At 38.6% G+C, this 12,320-nt stretch overlaps 2 protein-coding genes across 2 annotated transcripts in view; one reads left to right on the top strand and one right to left on the bottom strand.

Moving 5' to 3' along the window:
• The window catches only part of LOC118329995 (paired box protein Pax-6-like), a 21,141-nt gene extending 18,695 nt beyond the window's left edge, over positions 1–2,446 (bottom strand). The window contains exon 1 of the mRNA XM_035664361.1: positions 2,434–2,446. Coding sequence (XP_035520254.1) covers positions 2,434–2,446 — 13 coding nt within the window. The remainder of the gene's footprint in view (positions 1–2,433) is intronic.
• Positions 2,447–11,315: 8,869 nt separating this feature from the next.
• Positions 11,316–12,320, top strand: part of LOC118330279 (zinc finger protein 569-like) — a 12,152-nt gene continuing 11,147 nt past the window's right edge. The window contains exon 1 of the mRNA XM_035664766.1: positions 11,316–11,378. Coding sequence (XP_035520659.1) covers positions 11,316–11,378 — 63 coding nt within the window. The remainder of the gene's footprint in view (positions 11,379–12,320) is intronic.

Below are 12,320 nucleotides of genomic sequence, written 5' to 3'. Positions count from 1 at the left end.
AATTGAATTGAATTGAATTCCTGCCTCCCCTTAAAGTCTTCATGCCACCCTCTGGACACCCTATGAATATTTCTTTAGATCCGCCCCTACTTATTTTAATAAAGTTTTAAATGTTGTTGCTGATGCTTCCAACATCATATATATTGTAATTTAAGTATTTGATAAAATTTTGTGTTTTAGTACCCATAGATAAATAAATGTTACAGATGAAGACAAATATCAGCTTCTAATATCACTCAAATACAATGGGGAAAAGGCATCAATTCTGATTTCTGGATTATAATAAAACATACTAACATGCTTGCTGGCACTGCTGCGCTATATCGTCAGAAATTAAATGTTTGTAAGGCGTTTGTGCACGTGCAGTAAATCTCTCCATCCGAACATGTGTCTCCATCCCATCCCTCCCACAAGCCACGCAAAAACTGAAATTCACATGTTGGATGAATTCATTCTGACCTGATTAATCATGCAGTTAATTGGCTCGAATTTAATTAAGACGTTAATTAACAGCTGGCTTAATTAGATAATCAATTAAGACGGACTTTATCGTCTTGTATATGCCGGCTTTGTATTTTAAAAACAGCATGTTTTATATCACACCGGGAGCATTTTCTGATCTATAGCCGTTTATGAATGTGATTCCGACACATGCAGGATATTGAACACCGTGCTGGCCTTTCACTTATTTTCATTGTAGGCCTTCATAAAGAACAACTTACACAAATCATGGAAGGCCTTCTCTGTTCATTTATAGGTTTAAATCAGCTGAACTGCGTTTGTATGGATTATTATTTTGCGTTTGATTGTCAGAAACAAAATATTTGTTTGCTGTCTAATAAAATATGAAGCTCTTTAAGGTTACAAATGATGGCTTTTAATGAATGAGTTGTAGCTTCAGTAACAAAAAATTACTTAATTACATTTTTCATTCCATTGTCTACATATAACATTTAAGATAATCAATTTGGATGTTTGATAATGTTCTTAACCACACAGTGACGGGCTGGTCCACAATATTTGAAAATGAGTTTAAGAACAGTCTTTACTTTAAGGGTTTTTTGTTGTTGTTGTTGTTGTTGTTGTTTTAAATCATTTGTTGGGCTGATTTCATGCCAATTGTAAAATGTGAATTTTGCCATGTTCAGTGTGAAAATGAGCCCTGAAAGACAAGGTCAGTTTAGGATATGACAGAAATTCCTCAAACTTGTCATAGCAATAGTCAAACAACTTTATAGACAAACAAAAAGATTTAAAAAAATCGGACTCAAAGGACAGTGAAGCAGGGAATATACCCGCTGTTTTTAATTATTTACGTGGAAAGTAAATAAAAGTAGCTCGCATACACAAGCACGCGCCCACCTTTCCTCCGCTTCCTCACGCGGAGCTCTCACAAACCTTACTGAACACGGTCCGGGTTCCTCGGTCTGGGTTCCTCCTGCCCGGCCGGCACAACCCGGACGAAAATAAATGTACGGTTAATCCACATCAGTCCCTGTTGAATGAGCGCGCGGCATCACCACGCGCTCTCAGCACGAGCGTCAAAGCGGCTGCTTTTAGGGTTGTTTGTTTGTTTGTTTTGTTTTTTGTCTGTCCTCGCCTGTGTCTGTTAGTGTACCCGGGATTGGCGGGGCAACGTAAACCCAAAAACAAGCGCTGCCGCCCGGCCTCGAGCCGGGAAAGACACGATCATTGATGTCAGTGACTGAGTTTGTACCTGAGATATTTTAAGAACTTTTTAAGTTGCAAATACAACAAAATTGTATATGTCTGAGGCCAGTTCAGTTCAGTTACAGGACTAAGAATTCCCATATTAACACAACAATTGTATTTTTTATACATGGCTGCCAAGGTTATGGAAAGAGGATTGGACAAAGCAGCGATTTATTTTTTATTTTTACTTTTCTCTCATGGCGGACCCCGTCATTCAGGCTGACTTCAGCATATCCCATAAACATAAACATAAGCATTCCTTAATTTTACATTTTGACAGGAAATCTTGAATTTATCAATAATGCAACTGAGACATAATCAGTTCCATCATTTAAGGACGATGAAATCAAAACTTCTACTACTTTCTACCTCCTCTTCCTTTTCTATTTGCTTCTAAAACATTTCTGCCACCAAAGAGGCAGAAGGAGTGATGCAAAACTGTCTTACTCCCCCCTCACTCCTTTTTTGTCACTCCATTCTTCAAATCTGTTTCCTCTGTCATCCTGTTTTTCTCTCATTCTCAAATCTGCTAAATTATTACACTACAAACATTTTGTGTCCCCCTTTTCTTTCTAAGCCTTGTTTCACATCATCAACTTGTCGTCATCTTGTCCTCATCTGCTGAACAAACTGTGAACTTTTTAACTCCACACTCCGGCTGATGGAGGGAGAGATGAGACAGAGAGGGGGAGAGAGAGAGAAAGGAGAGAGCAAGCTTACCTTTCTGTGGCATGCTGTAGAGAAGTAAAGTTTTGGTTCGTTTAGTTTTCCAACAGCTCCTTTCTTCTATTCTTTCCTCCAATTAGTTTCTCCTTGACTGAGGAGACAAGTGCAGAGAGACAGAGCTGCTCCTCTGAGGAGGAGGGAGGAGGGATGGAGGGAGGGAGAATGAGTGGGAGGGCCGAGGGACTGCCACAGAGAGAGAGAAAGGGAGGGGAGGGGGTGAAGGGTTTGAGCTAGATTGGTGAGAGCTAAGAGTCTGTTTGAGTGTGTGTGTGTGAGAGAGAAAGAGAGAGAGAGAGAGAGAGAGGGAGGTGTATGTGTGCGTGAGAGAGAAAGAGAGAGAGAGGGAGGTGTGTGTGTGTGAGAGACTGTGATCACTCTCCCACACTTCATCCCTCGCTCAGCTTCAGTTCAGTTCACTGAGTTTATTGGCATGAAACTGGCAAATATTCAGGGTTAGACAATACTGATGCAGTTCAAGTAATTAACAGTAATAAGACACAGTATGCAGTTTTTTTCTGGTCTGGGCCAGGTAGCATAGGCAGGGGCAGATCTAGAGAAATATTCATGGGGTGTCCAGAGGGTGGCATTGAGACTTTAAGAGGTGGCAGAAATATCTGCTGATTTAATCTCAAACAATCAGTATATAAACAATATATCAATATTTGATTGGAAAAGCCCCCCATTGATTATATTTGAACTCTTACTCAACACTATTGGGACACATTAGTAAAGAAGTGAATAGAAATATCTAAAGGTGGCATTAGAAATCAATACACTGTTTTATTTCTAAATCTTGAAAATAAAATATTTCCATTCTGGGCCTGAACTAAAACAACCAATTAGAGCCTAGAAAGATATAAAGATGCTCTGGGTTGGAGACTTGAAAATAGTTGATTGTTTGAGTCTCATTCTCAGGGTTCCAAATTATTATTAATTATGTATTCGACACCCCAGGAATGAGACTCAGCAATCAACTATCTTTCTTGGTTCTGATTGGTTGTTTTCTTTCAGGCCCGGTGGATTCTTGCAAATACCATTAGGAGCACTAGGAGGAGCCAGAGGAACCTGATTGTTTCACAGATTATCTGTCTCATGTACTACTGTCAGGATACGTTTCAGAAAATATGACAAAACATATTTTAATAAAAAATTACCTACTGTAGCTTTAAACGTTAGTCTAAACTGTGGCCATAACAGATCATTCAATTATTTCCATTTTTAACACGTTCTTCTTAATCTAAATTAATGTGTTACATTTGACAGCATTTGACACCAAACTGGGTAGGTAGCTGGGGTAGCCAGGCACGATTACTCCACTAGGTCTGCCTCTGAGCATAAGGTCTCAGTATTCTTCAAAAGAACTAGGTTGTACAACATACTGTGGCTTAGAAGAGGCTGAATGGTCACACTGGAGGGTGAGATGAAGAGCCTGCTGTCATACTCCTCCTGGTGGCCAACCCTCTCTCCTAGAAATTACGTTTGTGTATTACTATTACAATATTACTATTGTTTTCATCATTACATTGTGGTGACAACATAATAACTTTATGTTCAGAGGTGTTTTCTTTTTATGTTATAAGGTCCCTGGGCTCAACTCAAACCCGGCCGGTAAGGACTGAACCTTGGACAGATAGCAGAAATGCTGCAGAGCAGTCTACTCGAGTTGACAACAGTTTAAGTACAAAGTAAGAAAATAGAGAAGCGATATTTCCACTGTTTTGTTCGTAGTTGTTGTTACAACCATAGCACGCTTCTAATCTCAACTCGAGTGCACTGCACTGCAGTCCGTCTGCTGTGTGTGTGTATGTGTGTGTGTGTGGAGCTGAGTCCTGACCTTCTGTCCTGCAGAGGAGACAACAGACAAGCACGACCATAAATAACAGGAAAATGTGATAACACTTAGACTCTTTAATTGTTCACATGAAAAGTGAAAAAAGTAGCAGTGTGAGAATGAAAACAGAGAGAGAGAGAAGTCCAAACACTGCCTACTTTCACTGCTCCACACATCTGGCCACACCGGCTAAAGTGGGCTTGGTTGCTGGATTGTCTGTTTCAGGGAGTTGGAGACGGCTTCTTATTGTCATGAACCATATGCCTGATAAAGGGCTAGTACTGAAATTTCGCAAATAAATGTAGTATACATTTAACAGCACCAATGCACATGTGATCCCACATTGCATGCTGCTGCTGTCCAACAGAGGTTTTGGCCACCTATCTCTAGATAAAATAAATAAATGTAGAAAAGTAGAAATAAATGGAAGTGCAAACCATGCGAGTAAATGTTTTTATTTGGTGTTTTACATTGCATATACAAGGGCTCATCTATAAATCAATACATTGTTTGATTCCCAAATCTTTAGACATCCCAAATACATGTCTTTTTTCATTTAACCTAATTACTGATTCTAAAATGTGGCCATGACGGATCATTAAATTCATTTGTTTTTTAACATTGTAATTAATCTAAATAAATGAGTTAAATTTGACAGCATTTGACACCAAACTGGGTGGCAAGGCGTTTTTTATGGGTGGCAGCTGCCAACCCTCTTGCCCCTGTTTCTCACTTGATCTTTTACTTCAGTAAACATTTTTCTAATAAGTTTATGTCTCAGTCTCATCTGTTTTGATTTCAGACATGGCAGTATACGTAAAACATTTTTAACTACCTGTTTACAAGCTGTATATTTATGTGCATTCTAACCTTTCCATAACCAGTTTTCATTAAGCATACACATTTACTACATTACACACTGCACAACCTGTTTGCTTTACTGTTCATTTTATCACTACTGTTCATCAGTATGCTACACTATTTCTATATTGTCTTTATTTTATTCTATTGTATATGTAAATATTTTATCCTATGTTTTAACTACTGTATTATTGTTTGTCTCAATATCTTGCTTTACTTTATCTTTTTATCTTAATCTTTATCTTATTCCGGCAGCAGAGGTGCCAAAAAGTACTGTAAAATAACTGATAATAAGTGACTCGTAAAAATACAGACATTTTCTACAACTAACGTAACAAAATCTTGTGTTTTGGGATTTTTATTGTTTAATTAAAGATACTTACACATGTAAAAACAATTAAATTACCTATAAATACAGGCAAACACTACTATGATACAAATAATTAGGTTTAAATGTACATAAGATTGCTGTTATTATAATTTTTTTCCTATTTCAATCTGAATTTTAATAGTTATAGAACTGTAATAAAAGTCATTATCTGTGAAATTACAGTAATAATTGGTTTCAGTGACAAAAATTGTATTTTAAAAAAAATGTGGAAAAAAAATCTTTAAATAAGCAGGTATTTTAGAATTATTTACATTTACAGATTACTTGAAAATTCAAAGGATATTTTTTAAATTTTAATATTTACATGTATTGTATGAGCATTGGAGGGAACCTTAGAACAAAGAATGACTGCTTCACTGCGATTGCTGTGCCTATAAAGAACTTGAAGTAGAACTTAAACCTCAGGAATACGTTTTTTTTAACCTTTTTTCTCCACAAATGTATGATATGAGTTTAATGCAAATATGGTAATTGAAGGACCACACTATACAGATTTTATGATGACGTGGGATAAGACACATATGTGTGAAGAAAAAGTGACGTATGGGGGCCAGTGCAAGGCCTGTCTATTTCACTGTATGCAGATCTTTGCAAACTTAATGTAATGCACATTTGTGATGATGTAGGACAGTTGTTCCCAACCTTATTCCCTAATGGACCCCTTTTCTATCATTTAGTAAACTGACGACCCCTTTTGTTCAACCTGAATATTTCATAATATATTCAAAACTGTTCGATAAGCCCAAATCGTAAACTCAGTAACTGCAAGAAGTTTGTGTAAAATTTGTGATTTGGATGAAGCAGATTATTTCCTGTTTAGGGAACATTTTATACAATTGTGTCTGTATTATGTATTTCTATTAAATATTTTTTTTAACAATCATACAAACTTAATAGGCTAATTTAAACATTTTTTTTTTTTTTTACAAATTCAGTATTTTCTTCTCCCTGATTCTTGGCCATTGTTCTATTACAGTTTAGTACATTCAGAAAGGAACCAAATGCTGCGATATAAGCCTCTTATATGCCTTAAAATCAAGAAGGCCTTGTGGTCCCCCATGAAGCTTTGGTGACTCATTGTGGGGGTCCTGACCCCCAGGATGGAAGCCACTGATGTAGGATGTTATTTAGGCTATTTATGCAAATGTGCGCATATTGCGTACAATTTTGTTCGCTTATTGTTATATAAGGGGTTTTAATGTAATTTTTGGTGATACATTTTTTTTATTTATATGCATGGTGTTGGATGAAATGTGCACCAACCATGACAGTTGTTACAGTAAGTAGTTTAATAAGCTTTAGATTCTTTGAAACATTTTGGTGGGGGTACACATTTAAAAATCCTAATTTAAAGGACCAGTGGGTAGGATTAAGTCTAATCTATTAAGTCTAGTGGTGAAGTTGCATACAGCAACTGTATTGTTTAACCTTCCCCTTCCAAGCATGAAGAAGAAGCTATGGCCTCCGTGAAAGTCCATGTTTCTCAATAAATTGTAAATGCAACTTATCAAAAAGATGTAGTTCAATGCAACTACAATGCTATCTTATTTATTTTTTAACCAAAAAGTTTTTGTGCTGGTCAGGCTAAAAAAATATTTTAAAGGGTGAATGTTACTGAAACTGTCTTGAATAACTGTTGCTATGTGTGGCTCAGGGAATTTCAGTAATCACACGTTCAATTCAACAGTTCTTTTTTTGAATAACTGATTTAAGAATTTCTTGTTAACATTCTATGCTGGAACTGAGTATTTAAGTTCATGTCAGAAGCCCTTTTTTCTTTTTTTTAAACATTTAACTCACCTTCAATTTAAATATAAGTTTTCCCTCTGGTCTCCATATAGCTGACAGAATAATAATACCTGTTCTACTACCTCTTCATACTAATCACATATTTTACCTTGATGTTTCATGACAATACAGTCAGCCCTGTAAAAGACTATTTATAGGACTGACTGTATTGTCATGAAACAAAGGCTGTCCTCACAAGAAAACTGAAACATTGGTAGTTGGCTTAGATCTTGTTGATGAACCCACCAAAGCAAATCGGCATCATGATGTAATAATTTTAGTATTCTTTAGTTCTGTTTATTTCAATTAAATAACAGCAAAATCTGTTTATTCTGTGCTCATACTACCATAGCCAGATTAAGGGTGAATACGTGAGTAAATACAAAATATCTTGTTTAATGTTTGGTGGAAACACAACATGTCACTTAAAATGTACCCATAACAGATCATTAAGTACATCTCTTCAATTTGACAGCCTTTGACACAAACTGGGGTTTCCCATGCCACCCCTCTAGTGCTGGACCTGGAGGGGAGAAGGCAAGTCAGTGGCAGCAGGTAGCATGGGTAACAGGATACCTGGTAGGTCTTCAGGAACCAAACCTGTCTCCCAGAAACGACATTGATTCTAATTCATTTGCAAGAGCGGAAAACATTGAGAGAAACATGGACTGCTTTTACAGGTTTATCTGGCGGACGATCTGGCGGAGAGTGGATGAAGAACCAGGGTTGATATACTGCAGGACTGATGAGTTGATGGCTGGCAGGTTTGAGCAGTCAGACTGGAAGGGTACCCTTGAGGGCACTTTTAACATCCGTTGGAAGCCGGAAACACACAGTTCCTGTGTTAAAGTCTGACATTTTGTTAACAAATCTACCCACCCCAACCTTCGTCATACACAGACTTTGTCAGAATAGGACGACTTTAACTGACTTATTTCTTTTATTACTACGGCCAATAGAGGGATTTGTTTTAAGGGGCTCTTGCTGAGACTACTGATTCCTCATTCTTCTTATAGTAGGGCAGTCTCAATGCTACACATTAATTCACACAGCATTTGCATATCCAGGGGTTGGCCCTGTGGTTAATTCAATTCAGAGCAGCAGCGTTAAAAGCATTACTATAATTGGCAGTTGTGAGTGTGTTCATATTTTAGCCAGTTCATGTCAGCCACACATTCAGATGTGGCCTCCTCCTGTGGCCCGCCTGTCTCTCAGCAGTGAATAAGAATGAAGCGATGGAGGCTAATGTATGATCAGATGCAACTAACCTGAACATTAAACGCATGTCCTGTGTTCTCTATTAGTCTTATTAATGTTTTTAAATTCACGTCTGTAACAGGGCGATATCTCAGCATTCCCTCCCTCCTCATTCTCTGGCCTCCCACCTCTCTTCCTCCATCACTCCCTCCCTCTGTCAATTCATCTTTGCTTTGTGCTAGTCCTCACATCAGGATCTGTAATGCAAAGATATCTCTATCCCTTCTTCCAGCTATGAGGTGGTCACACAGCACATACTCTAGGTTTGCCATGGTTGGCTACTGAAAGGTTAAAAAATCACACAAAAAAATATTTTGATTAAGTTGTGTGCACAAGATAGAGCCAGCACAAGAAGTGCAGTGAAACTGCTTTACGTATTATGCAAGGAATGTTTTGCTCACCCACATATTCTTATATACGGATGCATTGAGCAAACTGGTAAGGGCTACAGTTTCGATGACCCTCTCCGCCCTGTCTTCCTGTTACTGTTAGTAGCATTCTGTGCAGGTACTGGAAGTGGCCATGGCAGAGGGTTCTCAGCAAATTGGCCACACCTGGGGCTGATCCTCTTGTTCAAGATGAGACTAAACGTTTATATGGATATAAGTTTTTGAGCCAAGACAAAGGCCAAAATGTGATGTGCAACAGACTGCGTGAGCCTTTCAGCTTAGCCCAGGGGTTGCCAAACTTTTCCCTGCCAAGGCCCCTCAAATAGCATTAGCTTATAGCTATCTAAAGCTACAGGGGCTACCCTTTTGCAAGATGTCTTTGAAAACCTATTGACAATACTACAGCAACGTTGTCGTTGTGTCTCTATGTTTGTGTCTAGGAAGTGAAATAGCTCATTAGGTCTTTTCCTTTGCAAAAATGTTTCTATTTTTGTGACTTAACACTAGCTTCCAAGATGCTAGCAAGCAAGCTAGTGTGGACTGGTGCCATCAACATATAAAAGTACAAAAATGAGGCCAAAATTTCCTGGGTACAGCTCCTGCCATCTCTAGCCACTCTGAACCAGAGTCTGCGCAGTTATGATCAGGGTTGGCGTCGCAGTATTGATACCTGATATAAGCCTGGCTATAATGTGAAACTTCCTTTTTATAGCTTCAAATAACTAATTAAAAGCAAACTGATCAGAAAAATTATCACTTGAACAAACATCAGCTTCTTCTGTCATTACCTCTGTTCTCTCTGTCTCTGTCTCTGTCTCTCTCTTTAATTAATTAATTAATGATGTTTTGACTGGCAGGCAATAAGAAAGATGGGCATGGCAAATACAATTTTTTATATCCTATATACTATTAATAATAACATAAAATGTAATGTTCAATGGTGAAAACTGCGCCCCTACTGCCTGAATAAGAGGTGTGAGCAGTATTCATGTATTTTTTTAAATTGTGGATCACTGCATCCAAGAGAGGACCTTAAGCTTAAAAAAAGAATTTAGGCTGATGGGTCCAGAAGTGTGTTAAATTAGCTACACACAGATACACACAGAAAGATGATGAAATATTGAATTAGACACGATTTCTGTAAAAATGTAAACTCTACCAGCATAGTGGAGAGTATTCATATGAATCAAATTAGGCATTATGCAAAATCTAGAAGTAATCCCATTGTATACCAAGCTTTAAGGGACCAATCGTTATTTGTTTACCAGCTTTGAATTCCAGCTGTGAGAATTTATTACACTAATAATGACAGGAGCATAGGCATCAGCAACATCACAGCAGTGAGTACCTGTAGCAACAGAAAGATATAAGTGTGCCATTTCCTAACATTACCGCCTGACTGTCACATGATTTGTGGAAAAAGTAGCATCACTGTCATCAGAGAACAGATCAGTAGCCCTGCAATTACTTCTGCTGTCAGAGGTCTGCAAATGAAGGGGAGATTAATTCACTGGCACTCTCTGATGGACAGCAGCTGAAAGAGGAGACAGCAACTGCCTGACCCTGGCTGACAGAAACACATGTCAACACTCTGCTCTCTGTCCTTAGCTCCTCCTCTTTGTCCCCTGCTACTTCTCCTCCATCTCCTTTTACCCCCCCACCACACTACTCCTCCTTTACCATTACTTCCTCCTCTTTGTCCTCCTCCTCCTCCTCCTCCTGTCATCTCCACTCCTTTCCACCTCTGCCCCTTCCAACTTTTCCTCCAATCCCACCTTTCTTCACCTCCACGTCCTCCCCGTCCTCCTCCTTGTGTCTCAGAAGCTGAGTCTCTGTCTGATGCTGACAGCTAACAAGTAATTACAGGTAATCATCTAAATGGACAGTAATTACTTCAAGGAGGGAGGGGCTGCAGTTTGTCTTTACAATATTGTGAGTTGGAGCCTAGCCCTTGACTTGCTTTTGTAAGTCCTTAACCCAGCAGCAATGCACATACCTACACACACACACACACACACACATACTACTTGATTATGTCAATTTTAGGAACACTTCTTTCACTTACGTTTATTCCCTGCATGTTGGGAACACCTATGCCTTTTGGACACGTCTCTTCAGTCAATTTAGACGCTCCACATACTGTCGCCACTCTGCAGAAAGTTCCTGTCATGTTCAGGGAGAGATGGTGACCCTTGACGTATCAGATGTGAATGTCTTCCTCGATCGTCCGTTGACTCCTGATCGATGAACTTTGACCCTTTCCCAGTCATAGCTTGAGTTGTCCGTTTCTGGTGTTCATTCAGCCTCTTTTTTTCCGACTCTTTGCTGTTTAACTGTTATATGTTCTTCATGTGATGCCATGAGGAAATGCCTTACAACAATCGGGGAGGTCCCACACTATGTGCAGTCTTTCCAAAGCAGGGTAGGTCTATATCAGAACTGATCCAAGTATCTGATACAAAAACACCAGACAATAACCCTTCCTAAGTCCCTCCCATTTTTGTTCTGTGCTCCAATAACAGTTGAGCAAAGTCCCAGTGTGTAACATTTAGGAGTTGTGTATTCATTACAGTTTTTCTCCATTGGTTTGGAAATCAATTATCAAACTCTAAGATCATTGGCAAACAGTCTTACAGTTCGCACAACACATAGTTCATTGCAAAAGCTCATATTCTCCCAAACTGTTCACTCATGCTTCAAAAACTAAATCCATTCCATATAAAAGTCAGTGCCACCAAAAGCAAAAGATCCTTTTCAATTCTTTGGCTCATTTCTCGAACAGACCGGACGTCTCAACACTCTTGTGCTTTTGCCAAAATAACCTGGATGTTCAGCACAACCATGGTTCACCAGCAAATGCTATCTTCCCAAAACGTTCACTCATGTTCAAAACTAAATTCCTTTCTCAATAATATGTCAGTGCCCCCAAATGCATTGCCCTTTGGCATTTGTAAGTACTACAAGCAAAGTGTTACTTCTAGGCTGGATTACTGCAACTTTTATTATCAGGTTGCCCTAATAAGTCCATTAGACGCTCCAATTCAGTTTTTCTCCATTGGTTTGGCTATTTCTCGAAACAGAAATTACATTTTCAAAACTCTAAGATCATTTGGCAAAAAGTCTTACAGTTCAGCACAACACCATAGTCACTTGCAAAGCATATCTCTCCCAAAACGTTCACTCATGTGTCAAAACTAAATTTTTCCATATAAATAGTCAGTAGTCAAATGCATCGTCCCCTTTGGCATTGTGTGGCACTGCAGTCAAAAATGTTTGATGTTTTGTCACTATGGCAGAGGACATACCCTCATGTCCACCTCTCAGTCTTAGCCCAGTCCTTCGTTCACAATGGTCTGTACTATTT

Source organism: Morone saxatilis, unplaced genomic scaffold (genome assembly GCF_004916995.1).
Source record: "Morone saxatilis isolate NCDOM2014 unplaced genomic scaffold, NCSU_SB_2.0 Contig2, whole genome shotgun sequence".
Taxonomy (NCBI): Eukaryota; Metazoa; Chordata; class Actinopteri; family Moronidae; genus Morone; species Morone saxatilis.
The sequence above is the reverse complement of the archived record's forward strand: the minus strand, read 5'-3'. Positions and strand labels throughout refer to the sequence as shown.